This window comes from Catharus ustulatus, chromosome 5, assembly GCF_009819885.2.
Source record: "Catharus ustulatus isolate bCatUst1 chromosome 5, bCatUst1.pri.v2, whole genome shotgun sequence".
Taxonomy (NCBI): domain Eukaryota; kingdom Metazoa; phylum Chordata; class Aves; order Passeriformes; family Turdidae; genus Catharus; species Catharus ustulatus.
This window is the reverse complement of record NC_046225.1, coordinates 43,513,552-43,531,164: the sequence shown is the minus strand read 5'-3', so window position 1 is coordinate 43,531,164 and position 17,613 is coordinate 43,513,552. Positions and strand designations below refer to the sequence as shown.

The 17,613-nt window shown below is 39.2% G+C and overlaps 1 protein-coding gene across 1 annotated transcript in view; it reads left to right on the top strand.

Moving 5' to 3' along the window:
* The first annotated feature begins 572 nt into the window (after positions 1 to 572).
* MTNR1A (melatonin receptor 1A) overlaps positions 573 to 17,613 on the top strand; it is a 59,895-nt gene continuing 42,854 nt past the window's right edge. Inside the window, exon 1 of the mRNA XM_033060322.1 lies at positions 573 to 998. Coding sequence (XP_032916213.1) covers positions 806 to 998 — 193 coding nt within the window. The 5' untranslated portion in view covers positions 573 to 805. The remainder of the gene's footprint in view (positions 999 to 17,613) is intronic.

Sequence of the window (17,613 nt, the reverse complement as noted above, 5' to 3'; positions counted from 1 at the left end):
AGGAGGGCTGCGGGGAGGCGGGGGGTGCCGAGGTGGTGCGTGTCCCCCCCGCCGCCCCCTCGCTGCGGCCGCACGTGGTGCTCCCGGGACGCGGGTCCTCAGACGCCCCCCCTGCCCAGCCAGCCAGCCTCCTTCCTTCGCGAGGAGCTTTTTATAGCAGCCCCGACCCGCTCCCCGATGGGAGGTTTCTCGCCGCGCTCACGTTACCGCGCGGGTGCGATGTTAAATAAAGGAGGGGGAGGAGGGGAAGGGAGTTCGGCGGGCGCCTAATTAAGAGCCGGCGTTAACCAGGAGAGCTAAAAATAGCGCCGAGCGCTGCAAACCACCCAACCGCAGGCAGCAAGCCCCGTCGATCCCCGCCGCGCCTCCGCCGGTGAATGGAGCGGCCGGGCTGAATGGAGCGGCCGGAGCATGAATGGGGAAGCGCGGCGCGGTGAATGGGCGCTGCGCGGGGGGCGCAGCCGCCGGGGGGCGCTGTGGCGCCGCGCGGCAGCAGCTGGCGGCCCGGCCGCGCACGTGCCGGCGCGGGGGCGGCTCGGTGTCACCTGGCGGCAGCGGTGGCGGCGGGCGGGGCGGCGGCGCGCCCGGGCTATAAAAGTGTCCCGCCGCGGCACATGCACACTTCGGGGCAACTTCCTGCCTGCGCTGCTCGCCGCCATGGGAGGTGCGCCCGCTGCCGCCAGCCCAGCTCCGCCCTAGGGCGGGCAGCCCCGCGGCGCAGGGCGGCCGCGACCCCCACCCCGAGCTGACCTGAGCTGCCCCCGCTCCGCCCGTAGCCGGTGGCGCCGTGGGCGGCGGCGGCAGGATGAGAGTGAACGAGAGCGAGCTGAACAGCTCCGTCCTTCCGCGGGACCCGCCGGCCGAGGGCGCCCCGCGCCGCCAGCCCTGGGTGACCTCCACTTTGGCCGCCATCCTCATCTTCACCATCGCGGTGGACCTGCTGGGCAACCTCCTGGTCATCCTCTCCGTCTACCGCAACAAGAAGCTGCGGAACGCGGGTAAGGGGCGGCGGGGAGGCCCGGGGGCGCCGCCCGGGCTGGGGTGGGCGGGGGTCCCGTGGCCCCGGGATGCACGCCCTGGCCTCTTCGTCTGCCGGGGAAACTTTCCCCGAGCTCCCAACTCCGGGGCTGGGCTCTTCGCCTCCATCCCCAGCTGGCGGTTATAGGCTGTGACAGATGCCAAGAGCTCCGTCTTTCCTGGCGAGTCGGTAATCGAGCGGGAAAGGGTATTTTTAGCTCCCGCCACTGAATCCTGGTGTTATTTTTAGCTCTCGGCAGTTCCCACCTAGCAAAAGAGAATGGCAAGTAAGTCGTATCTAAGAATGAATTTTAGACACCGTACCGGGGATGCTGCCTTGGCATACAGTGTGTGTCTTTGCATGCTGAATGCTATTCTTCTGATTGATTTTCTTTGAGTTACAGAAATGTCTCCAGTAACAAATTCTGTGGTTGGAACTTCAAATCAAGCAAATACGAAGTTATAAACATTGCAGGATTCAGACAATTCCCTCCCCCCATCTTTGTTCGCCTCCTACTTGCTGTCTAGGTCTTTGGGGAATGGAAAACATCTAACAGAAAACAGCTTTAGGCACTTTAAAAAAAAATCTCTAATTTTGACAGGATAGAATCTGTGCTGGTCTACTGAGTAAATCCCTCTTAGTTCATGGATTATTGGTCAGACAGGCAAGAACTTCTTCAGATTCATTCTGCTTTATCATGTCAGACCAGCTGCTGTGCACGTGTACCAAATCTGTGCACTCCAAACCCTGTGCTCTTTCATTGAAAAAAATACAGGAGCATGGGAAGAGAGCTGTAGTGGTAATGAAAGCAGAATTTCACTCCATGACAACTGAGAAGCTGCTTTTATTTTTTTCACAACTGGGCCTTTATTTTTTTCCACAACTGGGCTCTCAGGGTCTTCATTACACCTAAGTTTTTAGTTAGCAGTTTAAAATTCATCTAAGGGGAACTTAAACCTGGGCTTTGCTGTGAGCTAGCCTAAGAAAGGTATCTAGTATTGGACTCTGGCAAACAGTGGCATGCTTATCTTTCTAAGGTTAATTCAGGTAATTCTGGTTGATTGTCTGCTTCAGTTTCATTCAGCCATAGTGGAATGCCACACACAAGTTCAAAATCAAGAGTAACAGATTTCAACTTTCTCCTCCCTACAATTGCCACTGATGTAAATTCTAGAAGCTATATTCCTGCTTTCACTGGCAGAAATCTCATTCACTGGAGCTGGCAGGGTAACACGTGCCATGGCGTGTAATTGAGAGGAGACTCCAATTCCAGAAATCCAAGTGAGCACTTGATTACTCTTATTCCCTGGAAGATTTTTAGATGGAGGGAGAAAGGGTTGAGACAGGCATATTACTTGGGTTACTCTAGGGGAATGGGTGATATTTGCCTCCTCCTTAATTAATAAATCTATGCTTTAGCACCTCTGTGCTTAGTTTGCAATAAGGACAAGTCTGGTAAAGTCTGAAATGAGCGTGGTGTCTGTTTCTGGAGACATAACTGAATCCTTGGGCTCTCTGTGTGTGCTTTCTCTCTGCTGTAGATATCGTGTAATCCCTCCTGACTCTCAACATGTGCTCACTTGCTCACTCTTACTGCATTTCTTGTTCTTGCCTTTTCTGTCATAGTGATGTTAAGAACTGCAATAAACTGGCAACAGCTAGGAGAATAGAACATTCTCCTGAACATAAATTGTTTGAGACTGGAACATGAACTAGATACTGCTGACCCTCTGAAATTAAGGATAAATTAAAACAAGTAGATACTTGGTACAATGTGGTAAATAGTTTATAGTCTTGATTTAGGAGAAAAATAGGAGCAAGCTTTTAAAGTTCTTAAGTTTGGGGATTTTTTTTTTTTAAATATGGGCAAGTTTAGTAAATGGATTAAAGGAGTCTTTGAAAATAACACAAGTTTTTAAAAAGGTGTTCTAAGTGTTCTTGACTAATCCTGCAAAAACCTGTAATAACTTTATTTATGTGAGCACAGCTATTAAATTGGGCCTTCAGTTAGGAAGGGGTTACTAAGGCAGTGAACTTGTAACAGGGAATAAGTGTTTAGAAGACCCTAGCCTAATATTTGTAAATTTGAAGATGAAAGTCTTCCAAGTATTGTTTATCCTAGTTCAGATTATTCAGGAAGAGATTACATTGAGAATAATCTGATTTATACTACAACTAATTTGTAACTTGGTAATGCCAAAGGCAGTTATGACTTTTTACAGAAATGTAATGAGAAAGAAACTTCTACTTTTGCAACAACTTATAGTAATAAAAGTCTTGATGGCACATTTATTGAGGAAAAAAGGACACAGAATGAAAATTCCACTGGAAAAAGGTCAGGGAGGAACAGAAGATGCCTCCTGAAGAAAATGTATCTCACTGAAGATTTTCTTCCCTCTTTGCAAGAGTGGACTAACAGAAATAAGGAGTATTTAACCCTTTCACAAAAAGGTGGATTTGGTGGGGGAAAGCATCTTGCATCTCTGTCCTACTCTCTATTACATACATATCTATCGGAAGATACTACAAATTGAACCTGTGGACTTACAATTTTAAAAGTGCATTGGGGAATAGTAGGAAGGCCTAGAAAAACCTTCTCAACAAGTGGTATAACCTTCCTGACAGTCAGAAGGTTAGTAAAAGACACTGGTCAAAGCAGAGAAGTCAGTAACTCAAAGAAGTTTGTCTCAGCAAGCCAGGAGTGTCTGATACTACAGACTCCTTCATAGGCACAAGCATGGCTTCAATAGATGCTCTTCTAGACACAGAAGCTGATGATGCAACTGGTAGGATCCTCTTTTATTTAATGTACTTGACTTGTAATAAGTTTCATAGTTCTGGTCTGTTATTTCTTTTATGGTGGCTTGTAATCCAAGAGGCACCTGACACCAATTCAGTCCTGATGGGAACAGCTGCAATTTAAAGCTGACCTACACCAAGACTGAATTTGGTTTGATATCTGTAATCTTTTAACTTTGAAACAAAGTTAAAGGGAAACATTCAAGGCATAAGGATTTTAATCACCATATCTTGGTAGCATATTCATGCAGCTTGAGCTTTAAACTGAGGTTCCTTCTTTAATAACTAATTTTTAAAAATAATGAGAATAGATAATGTTTTTAAAAAAATTGTGTAAATTCTTGTCTCATTTACCACTACAAATATTAATAGATCAGAAAGAAGGTTGTTCAGCTGATCCACCCTGGGAAGATGCAATAGCTAGCCTTAGGGAAGGTGTATTAAAAAACTGTTGGTATGTTTAACAGGGGGAATTTTTTACTTGAAACTGTCAACACCAAATCAGAGCATCTCAGAAAACCAAAGAGTTCATTTAAGTGATTTATGTAATACTGCACACAAATTTGGTGAATGCTGGTATCCTTATGCCTTTGTTGTTACCCACACCAAGAAAAACAATGCATCAAGAACAAGGTGAGGGAGCAGTTCTAAGTCTGCCTATGGAGATTTCGTTTTTCTGGTAGTGACATTAAAATGGCAACACACACCTGTTCTTTTGGTGACAGGTGGATTTGAGTACTCAGTGATTGCAGGACTGGACCATTCTTAAGGTCAATGAAGAAAGTTTTCTTGAATGGTGTTACACCTCTTACTCTTTCTCTTCCTTTTGAAACTGTTCTCTTGGCCTTCTGGGTTACTTTTTTCTGGGTGCTTTGTGTGCTGAGGTCCAAAGGTTCCCTGACTACTGCCCCAAGAGTCCAGAGTGGGAAGGGAGCTTCCAGCAGGAAAGAAGGGAGGCCCAGCAGTCTCACTCCTGTGTGCCTGTCCTCTGCTAATACTTGGCATGGGAAGGGATATTCCAGGGACTGGTGCCAAGCTGGTGACTTGCACCTACCAAATCAGGGGAGAAAGCTGCGTTCACCTTCTTGTCACTGATCTCTGTTCTGTGCTAGGTATATTTGGGGTTTTGTACTTTTTCTAGTTTTCTACTTCCTTGGCCCATGTGTTTTGTGGCAAAAACTTTGTTGCTGGTGAAGAAGGCATAGAGGAGGTTTGACACTGGTCAGGGCCCTGGGCAACAAAACATAGTTAACTTCACCAGGACTGCACACATGCTTAAACTTACCTATGTGTGGTAACTACTTTTCTGAATGAGATGGCAATGACAAAGGGAAAAGCCCCCAATATTCATATGCTCAATCTGCCTCACCTGCTTTAGATCCCAAGAGTTCTGTGAAGACAGCTCTGTGAGTGCTCAAAAGAATAAATGAACTCAAGGGTAATCTTGAGTAAGGGTAATCTCCCTAAAGTCTCTTAAGATCAGTGAAGTCACTCTTGAAAGAAACAAGTAACACAGCTACTTACGACTTTTTTTTTGTTCTTTCCTGAATAGTACAGCTGTTGCACAATTAGAATTGGGACTCTATCAGTAAGAATTTAATTCTGGAGGCTTTTCAAACTGGCCCTGGGTTTTGATTTAAGCAGTGTAAGAATCTAGTTGAAGAGTGTTCCTCTCTTAATGCATTTTCTAGAATAAAAAATGTAAAAATAAGGATGGAGCTGTCTTTTGATAACCAGATTGGAGATATCATCATCCTTTTCAGAAAAATATTGTTCTTGATGATGTTTTGTTTTTAGTTTTAAAATTATAATGTTTAAATGCTCTAGTAAAGATTGTTTTAATCTGATAAAAGAAACTCCTGTTGTGAATTGAGACTGATGAAATCATTCTTTTTGTCACAGGTGAACCTTGGCCTTCATTTTGTGTCCCGAGAGACTATGGGTAGCCTGACGAATACTTCACTCAAAGAAGAGAACTTAGAAGATCAAGTTATAGCACAAATTCAGGGTTCTGATAAAAACTGAGATGTTGATGGCAATGAACGTTATTTCAGAAATTAATAACTTCCAGTATTAAAAATGGTAAGCTGTTTGGGAGAAAGGAAAATGTCTAGAGGAGATACTGAATCTTGCCAATTGTTGAACAGAACTGAGCATAAAAATACAGTTTCAATAAAGTTGTTCCTCAGACTGGTTTTGATTGAATAATTTTCTGATCAAAGGTTTTCTTCAAACACTTGTTTAAATGGTGCTTTGCTGTTAGTGACCCAAAGGCAGAGGTGAGTATTTCAAATAATTAATATTTATTCTTACTAAAGTGTCTGTCAAACTCAGCTATTTATTATTTTTGTCTGATTCTGCATTTTGAAGTTTTTAGAGACATTACTTTTTCTGGTTAGCTGCTACCAGTGGGCAGTGATGCTCAGATGCTCTACTATTTGCTGTCTCTTTTAGGTTATTTTTTGAGGAGTTTTCCTTTTTCTCAAAGTTTTTTTCATCTTCAGTTTTATCATTAGCAATGTTTGATTTGCTTCTGTACTTATCTTTCTTATTTCTTTCGATGCTATCTGCTTTTCTTTCCTAACATAGATACTTCATGTCTCCAGTGGTCAGACATCACCAGCAAGTCTAGGTTAGTGACTGGAGATGCTACCAAGAGTAGGCATCCAGTGCTGGTGTGGCAATGTCCATTCTGTGTCTCTGGTGAGGCTTGCTTTCCTAGGGCAGTAAAACTTTGCAGTGTCAATTCAATGCTATGCATCACAGTTTAGTTTTGCAGCATCAATAAGAACTTGTTCCCCTTGCTGTTGGCAGTTTTTCTTCTAGTCACATCTGAGTTGCCTTAAATACCACATTTCCACTCCTGAGGAACAATTACAGACCTCTGTTTCAGGAGAACAGGTGTTACAAAAATTCCTCAGGATAGCAGAAGGCAAATTGTTAACAAAGCAAAAAATTTTTGCTTATTGAATAAATAATAAACATGTATTGAATGTGCATAGTTAAGTAATGCTTAGGACTATAGTACAAATGCTGCTACTAAACAAATCTGAAGTTCTTTCCAATCTAGCCGTTCTGAAGTCACAGGTGGACAGGTAGGATTATCAAGATTTCTGCCTTAAATGACAGAAAAAAAGTCTGATTAACTTCTTACTTTCTTTTCAAGAATGGATAAAATATGCAAATTAACTTCACCAATGCCCTTAAATTTGGATGACAAGCACGCTGCAAGCTTCTTAACATTTTGGTTTTTTATTTCAAATAGAACAGCAACTGAAAGTAATCAGCAAAGCTGTTTACAGCATTTAGATAGTGACTTCTGAAGCTTTTAAATAACTTTGTGGTAGTCTCTGACCAGTATATGTAAAAGGTTTCATGGTCTATATGTTTTTTTTAATGAGAGGCCGAACTTCACTTCCTTGAAGAAACAACCAAGACCAGAAGTAAATATTTTCAGCTCATTCTTTTCATTTTATAAATTTACTAATACAGTACCAGGTTGTATAGTTAGATATGCTTTTTGAAGAATAGGTATTAGACTACTGGTCTTCATTTAAAAATTCAGGTCTTGATCATCTCAGAGAATCTTGTGATTGAGTTGGGAACTTGATTTTGGTTGTTTGGGTTTTCTTGATGGTATTGGACTCATCTTTTCCATTGCTAGAATTCCACTGAAGTCTTTCAATGCTTCATTTGGTTGGACTCTCTACCCTATACTGGAGAAACCTTGTTCTCTAAAATGAGAGAAAATAGAAACAGCCGGTTTTAAACACTTGTATGCGTGACCAAGCAGTGAAATTCTCTAGTCAAACACAGACTAAGCAGCTGGAAAGGTTTATAGATGTTTTCAGATTACAGTAATTTCATGACTATAAGGTGCATTGGAGTATAAGGCGCACTTATGGGTGTTGGCAAATTTCTGAATTTTGTCCATATATAAGGCGTTCCGGGATATAAGGCACACTTCTGGGTTCAGACTAAAATTTTAGTCAAAAGGGTGCGCCTTATACGTGTGAAATTACTGTAATTATGTTTTTCAGTTAATGCCTTTAAACTGACTGTTCGCCTGCCTTTATTGTGAAAACTGAACTGGATACTTTTTTCATTTAGGCCTACGGAAACCCCATTCAGCATGATGTGCGTATAATATTTTATATGTGGTGCTGAAGCATAAGGTCTACTTATATCATATTGCAGTGGGGTGGTTTGGGTTTTGTTTTTGGCTGCAGATGCAAGGTTAGCAAAACTGATTTGCCTTCAGGGAGAAGTTACCAAGCAGAGGTAGTTTGCCCCTGTGCTGACAGAGGTCAGCTCCATGCTTGGTATTGAGGTCAATGTGACTTCTTTTTTAGTCAGTTGTTTCAGCTGCACCAAGTATAATCATATTGAGGTTATGATGCAGCTGCCAGAACTTTGTCACTTTGCCAGACAAAGTGGCCAACTCTGTAGAGATGGACCAGAGTGGTGAATGGGCATTGAAAATTGGTGTCCAGTCACAGCATGCAGATGTTTCACCAGATCTTTTCATTCTGGGAAAAACTATGCATATTCTTTTTCCCCAGTAGTGACTACAGGTTTCATTTTATGTTTTTGTTTTCCAGAATGACTGATGAACAGTTTTCTACTCCTTACTATAACTTGATTTTTAAGGACACATTTATCTTCCTGTTTGTATTTGGGAGAAAAAAGTGTTTTTATTTTCACAGGCAAAAGAGTCCAGTACAGCTAGGGTGTGCCATTTTTGTTAGGAATACTTCGAAAATATGTGATTTGCATGTTAGGAAGAATCAAAGTTTGCATAAATGCAAATTAATAATTTACTTCAGTTGCGTTTTTTTTTTCATTTAGATTCAAGAATGAGTGGTCTTAAAATAAAAGAAGTTTGTGTATTTTACATTAATATGCCCTGCCTTAATTTAATTATAGTAATTCTGTACATTAAAGATGTCTTCAGATTCTCTGACAGTGTGGTGCTGAGGTCTGTCTTCTCTAATTTGAGTATTGCAATGTGCTAACTAATATGCAGTTCACATAATTTTAATGTACTATTCAAAACCTAGGTTCTTCCCCACATTCCCATTATTCCATATTATATCTCTGAACCTTCCCTGAATCTCTCACTTAGAACACAGGATTGAATGGGACCTTTTTAATCATCAAATACAGCTTTCACATGTTGTGGGTGTTCATAGAAATCCTTTTGGAATCACCTTGCCCCAGCTGAAGAAGAGTGTTGATATGTCAGAAGGTGGATCAGTGAGGTTTTGGATGCCACATTCCTTGAAGTGTTCAAGGCCGGGTTGGATGATGCTTTGAGCAACCTGGCATAGTAGAAAGCGTCACTGCCCCTAACAGGGGTTGGAACTAGATGATCTTTAAGGTCTCTTCCAACCCAACCCTATCAGTCTGTGATTATCATTGCCTAAATGTATTTTCTGTCAGTTGATATGTTTTTGCTGCTTTACCGATATTGCATAGCATTGCTACTCCTGTACTGAGAATAAAAGTATCATCTCTTGGCTGTTGCTTTACTAGTCAGAAAAAGGTTGATATCAAATACTGTTAGTCTTTCTACAAAATAACCTTTCTCCTTTGCAAGAGACCACCACCTCCAGGAGTATGCCTGATCTCTGGAAATAACTTCCCTAGAAGTGAAATCCTGGTTTTACTGAAATCAATAGCAAACCTCTTGCCAAGGTCAGTGTCTGTCTCACTTCAATTTTTTGTCTGCAATACTTGCTAGTGAGTAAGAAGGCTGCTATACTACTTGTAGCCTTAAACCTTAAGTGTGGTAAGCAGAGAAATCTTCCATAACTCTGGAACTGGAATAAGATTTTTGTTGGATCACTGATAGTGTTGAATGAAGTTGAATACAGGTAAGGGTCATAAGTGCCTGACCTGTATATCCTGAGGTGGGTGTATTGTAGGAAACCACTTAAAATTTCATGTGTAGTAGGTATGCAGGCTAGTAGGTCTGAAAATTGATGCATCAAGAACACACTTGGGAATAAATAAAACAGCAATGATTACTGCTAAAATGCTGTCCTTTGTCAGGTTACAAATGGGAATTGTTATTGTCCTGGTTTTTTTTAATTCAGGTCAAAAACAGTTGTAGAGCTGTCTGGTCAGATCACAGAAGTATATTCTTGATGTATTTGTCCTCTTCTACTTTCTAGGAACTTATTTTTCTTTATTACATTCATTAATCAGAGTAAATTGGGATTTTGCTGCTGTAGCCTCATTGTACAGATGGGTGGTTCTGTAGTGAATTATATCATTATATGTATGATGTTCCTTTGGAAATTTCTCAGTCTGGCTGTCTGCGACCACTGATTTTTTAGTTCTTTTTTTTTTTTCCCCCTTGTCTGAAGAATTGTACTGTTGAGTCTCTGCAGTGCTTATAAATGCATCTCATTCTCTGTTCCTGATGAGGTAATACGTTCCAACACCTGTCACTAAGGATTTTTGTAGCATTGTCTGTGTCTTGTCAGTATGTACAGAACCACATTTATATTAAAGCACATGTAAATCATACTGGTTTTTACCATGTTGCAGAAGTTATTCAAACCAGAGGTTGCTTAATTTTGTGTAGTTTGATTCCATGAATTTACAGATACATCCAGAAACATTTCCTCTAATTTGGTGTTTTTTGCAGAAACAACCTTTTCATTTAACTTTTTTTCCTACTGCAACATCTGCAGGCACATTGTAACTCATACACTTGTGTATTGCTTGTGGATATGCATACTCCAAAAATTACAGTCTCTCATACACAGGAGAACACTATTCAGCATTCCTGAGGGGAGGGAGGACAGTAATCTTTAAATTTCCTCCACCTAGACACAGGTGCTATGAATAAGAATTTCGGTGGTTTTGTAATCCACAGTTATTGAGACAGCTTCCACAGGAATTTTCGTATTGGTGAGTGACACGTACACATAGTCTTCATTGGCCAAGCTCATTCTAACTGTTCTGGATGCAAACTTTCAGTACTACTGAGTTCATAAAGTAATCCTCATTAAGCTCAGTAAAAGAATTTTTCATCTCCTCTGTATACTGGTAAGTATGGAGAAGACAGCAATTTGTGTCTTAGCATATATTAAATATCTAATGTAGAGCTCAAAATGCAGTTAGGTTTTCTTGCTGTTGCGCAAAGGTTTTTGAATATTTTTTGGCAAATAAATTGGGCATTTTGTTTTCACTTACAAATTTGTGTACATACTATTGTTTTTTGCAGCTCTCCTGATTGCTTTTGCTCTTATCCATCTAGTGCATCCTACCACTGGAGTGATAATATGTCAACTATGAACATTTTGTTGGTTGGTGGGAAACTCTTGTTTTTCTCTAAATTTTTTTGTGGCATAATACTTGTCTCTTTTGTAGGCGATCTCCAAAAATATTTTGTATTTACTTAACCTGCCCACTTTTTCTGCATGTTCCTATGAATTTGTTGTGCTTCCTCTCATAATACATCTGCACTTTTTCTTTGGATGATCCATATCTCTTGGGTATTATGCTGAGGATGACATGAAGATGACTAGTCCTGTACTGAAGAACAACTTTGCACTAGTCTTTCTCAATTGTTTGCTACTGAATTTTTTGTTTTGCTTTCCTTTGGTTTTTTTCCCCCTTACATTTTTCCACTGAGTATAGATGTCAGGTATTTTTCTGAAAGGCTCTTATTTTAGAGTTGTTATTGACTTGGGGCTCTCCCTCATGGTCTCCTTTACACGTTCTGTCAAAACTAGTATTTTTACACTGTGTAAAAATAGAATTCTGAGATGCTGCCCTATTCTTAGGGGCATTAGGAATACTGTAATTTTAAATGGAGTGCTGCTTTTGTAATTATTTCTGGTAAGAATTTCTAAAGCATAATTTGTGACAACTTAGGGGAGATTGTACAGTTGTGCAAAGCTGGCACTTGTACCTTGTTAATACAGTTTGCAGCTATTGTTAACTGCAACATGACCGAAAGATGTGGCTGAGTCTTACAAATGTGGACATGCAGAAGTATGAATGGAAAAAATGAGGTGTACAAGATAAGTTTAAGTAACCTAGTAGGTGCAGAATTTGCAATCTGCTTGTTATTGGTGCTTGTTTTATAGTGGGATATCCCATCTGTCACAAGAGTGATGCATATTTTCATTGCAAGCTTTTTTCATTGCAAGTGGGTGTTTTGTTTTCCTTTTCTCAAACTATTGCAGTGGCAGAGCTTTGGTGCCAGAATGCTTCCTGAGGTAAAGCTGCCTGAGCACATTTTTCTAGTGCAGACACAACTATCACCAAAGCAATGAATTGATTTCAAAGATCTTTTGGTTGTATTACATATTCATATCTCCTGTCCCCATATTTACTCAGAAAACTTACTCGATCAAATTCAAATTTCACAGAGGTTTAATGTGTTGCTGTCTTGAATTGCTGATCATTCATTGTGATTTGCTTACTTTACTCAAAAACAAACTCGCTTGTCTTGCAAATAAATCTCCAAATCATATATTTACTTGTGGTTTTTTTTTTGTCTACTCTCTTATACAGGTATGAAGTAAATGAAATTTTCAGTAGTAATATTGCAAGGCAACTCCAGTATGTTTCACTTAAGCTAATACCTATTCTGTAGACATATTTACCATCATTATTCCAAGGATTTATTTTGTTGGAATGTTACTATATATTCATTTGATAAGTGCGAATGCTGTATGTGATCAAATATTTTCATAGAAACACAAAATGCTGACTCTCTAGTACACTGAAATAAAGTACTGTCTAATGATCATCGATAAAGTAAAATTATTTTCTGTCTTTCTATATTCAGAAACTCCAAGCCTATACTGAGGTAAGAAAAGAGTCCTATGAGCTGACAAATTAGGAATGCAGTGTAACTGGAAAAATTAGATTACTATGTCAGCTATAGTAGGAGCACTCATTAGTCTGCAATCCTAAACCCAACCTTCTTCTCACAGGTGTAATTATTGAGTTGGTTATTGGAAGTAGGGTTCTACTCTTTGCATGACTGTATGACTGCTTGGGGCTGGAGTCTCTGTGTTAGAGACCACTTTCAGGTTAAAAGCCCCTCCCCACACCCAGTGTTTACAGCTGTCGTAATTAGAGAGCTCGTGGTGAACAGAAAACTTTTGATTCATTCAAGGTGATTTCAGTCCACAAGGTTGTCCTTCAGCTGGCTGCCTCAAAATGGTGCTGTTCTTTCTTGCTTTCTTTACTTTCTCTTGCTTCTGGAAAAGAAGTTGGACCCTTCAGAATCCAGAATATTTCAGGACGAGTTTTTTGCTGTTTGTGTCATTTGATAAGTATAATTGATAAGCATCCTGACTTATTTGCCCTGAACTTAATTATTCAACTTAAATTTTTAGCTCCAACTTGAAATTTTTCTCAGCCACCGTGCAGAACAGTGCATCTGCTCAAGGATACCTCTGTACCATCTGTGAAATGGATGTGCATAGAACTAGATGCCATCATAAACCTTCTTACAAAGAGGCTTTCCTGAAGGGAAACCACCAGGTTTCTGATCATCTTAGACTGCACTGTTAAGGGAATGCATTTGATTTGGTTCTTGTACCTGATCATTATCTGACAGGGGTAATGAAACATTTTGTTGCTCATAAGTAAAACAAAACAGCATGTTATCCAGCATGCTGTAAATGTTTGTGTAATATGTACAAGTAGGCATAGTTAATTTTGCCTTTTTCTCTTGCCATTTTTTTTCTCTATAATATTAAGCAGCTTTAGGGTTTTTTTCCAGCTCTTCAACAACAAATGGCAGCAGCATCTCCAATGCTGTTATTTTTGCTCCTTCAGAGGAGCAGACTTAAGAGATCTTCTATTGAAGTTCTAATGAAAGGGCATCAGCTGCCCTTTTCCCTCCTGTCTTCCAGAACCATCTTCCCAGTTCTCTGTAGACTCCATATCCATACTCAGAGTTCAGATGTGACCTTTATCTTTCAGTCTGTCCAGATGTTGAATACTAAATTTCTGAGCATTTGCATATGTGTGACCCATCTTGTTTTCCCTGAGATTTTTGCTTTTAGGACTGTCCTTTTTGTCCTCCTGTCATGAATGTTTTTCCATACTTATTCCCAGCCAAAGCTTATAATTCATTGCATTTCATTTGATCCTCTTATAGATCTTGCTTTATGGCATGGTTTTCAGGCTATCAGTGTAGAAAATATAAATCCATTGGCTTCTATTGCTTTTTGTAATCCCCTGTCAATTTTTTTTCTTGCAAGTTTTTTCTATATCAAGCCCTGTTTCCTTTTAAACTGTGACTGCATTTAGGAAACAATGAACTTAAAAAATTACATTTTATCACTTCATATGTTCTGCATCTACATCAAATGCCTTCAGTTTACAAATCATCATGAAACACCAGAAATATTCAGCTACAAAGTCCTTTCTATGTGTACAGATAGGCTTGACAGCATTCCAGTTAATGACTGCTAGTAGTAGTATCTGGAAGAAAGTCCAGCAACAATGTAACTTCAATCAAAACAATTTCAAAAGGTAGGAAATTTTTAGGAAGTCAGGGAAAAAGAATTGAACAATCTGAAATGCAGCATTTAGTATTTACTGACAAGTGTTTGTTGATTCTCACTGTTTGACTTTTTGTTTGGATTCTGGACAATACAGACTGCTTGGAGTTAAGCTGTTTAAACCAGTAGCTAAAGCTTTGTTAATTGTCCAGACAGGTGGATTGTTTTAGTGAATCAACATTGCCTTCAAAATTCTGTGGTGTTCAGAGAGGAGGGGCTATGGAGAAAGGCATTAATAGGAATTTTGAAATTAATCTCAGTGAAGTGAAACAAATGTTAGAATAATTTGAACCTGAAAATTCCATTTTCTAGTTTTGGGAATCTAGGAAAAAATGTCACTGCGTGTTTTTTCTGTCACTAGTGACTTTTACTGATAGAGTAAAATTATTTCTTGGCTCTAAACTGATTTCCCTGATAACCCTATAAAGCCTTCAAGGAGTAGTAGTGTATTCATTGTACAAGCCATTGACACAAAAAAGGTGACAGGAGTATGCAATGAAATAAGAGTAAGGCCTTTCTAAGCATGGAACAAAATATTCCAACCACATGCTATTTTTTTTTCGGAATTCTAGTATTGGAAAATCTGGACTTGGCAGTGGTTAAAAGTAGTGACTCTTGTTTAAGGTCCTGTGTATTCCCTAGAGTCTACTCTGTCCAAGCCTAATTGGACTTTATGCCTTTGACTCTGGAACTGAAGATGCCACCGATGCCAAAGATTCTTACAGATCCTTAGTTTTCAGAGCCTCTAAAGTTTTGTCAGAATTTGTCATACTTTTTCAATTAGACTTGAACAGTGTAAAAAATTAGTCCAGAACAAGAAAGATATTAGATCACATGCTGATTTAAAAGAGTAGTTATGTATAGGAAAATTGTAGGCAGAGTTAATGTATTTGAAGAGGAGAAAGGACTAGGATGATCTCCTAATTCTTTTCTATACAAACTGACATAGGAGTATGACTTTATGATAATTTATTTTTCAACTGAAGTAATGCTCAGCATAGCTTGGGAAACATTTTCAAGGTAAATTAAATATTATATGAAAGTGACATCGGTCAGTTTTATTTGGACCCATACTGTTTATATGTGTGACTTTATTTTGAGGCATGTGCAATGCTAAGTAATTTATCAGCTGGGAGTTAATTTCCTTCTTATTTTACAACTGTCTGTCTCCTGTTGCATCTACTGTTGTAATATTGTAAAAACCCAGTTTCTAAGCCATTTTTGATCTCCACTGTTTGGGTAATAGTGGCTTGTATGTGGCATTATAGTTCTGTTATTGAGTTTATTTGTTCCAATACTTCATGTTCTAATTAACATTTCTCAGCTTCATTCTGGAACAGTCCTTTGTCCCAGTATGACAGCCAAAGTTTCTTTATCCTAAATAACTGCAGAAAGTTTCATCTTCCACAGCACCTCTTTGCCATAAAGAAGCCTTGTACCAGACTATAACTGCAGCTTTTTTTCTGACTTGTTTTTTTGTAGAATGAACACATAGTTAATGCATTTAATCTCTTTTACTACATCCCCAATTTTATCCATGCTTTCTTCAGTGTCTCCTTATATTCTCTCTGAATTTGTATCCTGTCTTTAGCTATTGCATGGATGTCTGTAGTGTCCCTGAATTAGTCTCTTGGTTCTTTTGTCAGTATTGCACAATCCACTGTTGATTTTATTCCCAAAATGAATCAAGAAATATTTATACTGTGTATCAAAACTTTTTGAGAGAAAGTATTTAGAACTATCCTTATTCTGGACTGTTGCTTCCTCTAAATCATCTCATCTTGGGCTTTATGGATCTTTTCACATCTTAAATGTGTCAGACTGTCTTACCTGAATGAGACCTATTATGTCTGTAAAGTGAGTATCCATAATAATGCAGTATGTTTACTTCAGTCACTTTAAAAAACTTGAGAGAACCTCTAAATACTGTGAAGGATACAAAGTTTCTCTGAATCCCAAGCTTTATATGCTATTTATTCTGTAGCACTTCAGAGATGAGGCAGAGATTTGTGAATTTGTGCTTGGGGTAAGTCACCTGTTCTAAATAAGGCAAACTGTGATTTTATTTCTCGCATTTGTGACCGATTACTTCAAAACTTGTGTCTTTATAGAGTGCACTCTGTCCTGTGCGGGGCCAGGAGTTGGACTCAATGACCCTTGTGGGTCCCCTTCAACTCAGTATATTCTGTGATTCTCTGGTGTATCATTGCACATATTAATTTCTGATCTTTAAGTTTTATACTCTTCTTACTCTTTGTTAGTGTTCTGTGAGTATGTCAGTATGCAAATCAGTCTTGATCTTCCCATACATTTTTAAACCATTTTTGTGCAGTTTCTAAAAGTCTGCAAATGTACCTTGCATGATGTATGAATAGCTTTGAAACACTTGAATTTTTTCTCCATACAGCCTTTATTATAAATTCCTTTTGCTTACAAGTGTTTTACTCAATGAATATGTCCAATATACCTTCAAAAATTAAGTTATTCATGTAATTAAATTTTTTTCATTATCATGTAATGACACAACTGAAATTGTACAGATGTTTTTGGGTGAGGTGATAGAATGAAGGTAAACATTAGGGGATGTTTGCTTTATTTTTTTTTCTTTGATTATTATAAGTATATGATTTTGAGAGGCATCAGTTAGATGGCAAATCTAGGGGATTTCATGAGACTGTGACTCAGCTGATCCTTGGTTCAACCACAGCAGTCTTTTTTCAATACTAAACATTTGTTACTGGATTACAGGTATTGGATAATGTGATCTCCCTCTAAAACATCTTAATTTTCAGCATTTTCATCTAATACCATTTAAATACCATCCTATGTCCATTTGTTGCTTTGTTCTGGTATGTCATGATGATCATTCATTAGTGGTACAAGTTCCATAGGTCATGCAAATTCTTTTAGCTTAATGTCAGCCCTTTTAGCCATGTTGTTTAATTGACTTTCCTGCTTCATATTGCCTATCTTCAATGAAAATAGAGCTTTTAGACATTTTCACTCAAATGACAATTCAAATAATGTCTAATATATCCCAGAGTATATTTTCTGTCACTTTTTGCATCAGTACCTAAAACTTGTGATGTTCTTCACAGAGCTGGCCCTAAAATCTTCATTTTACCATGTTGCGTGTCATCTCTTCCACCACACTTTCAGAGCTTTCCGTATTGTTGAAATCAGAAACTTCGCAGATGAGACTGTATTCTACCATAAGCAGTAGATGGGCTTGAGTTGTATATTGCTCCTTGC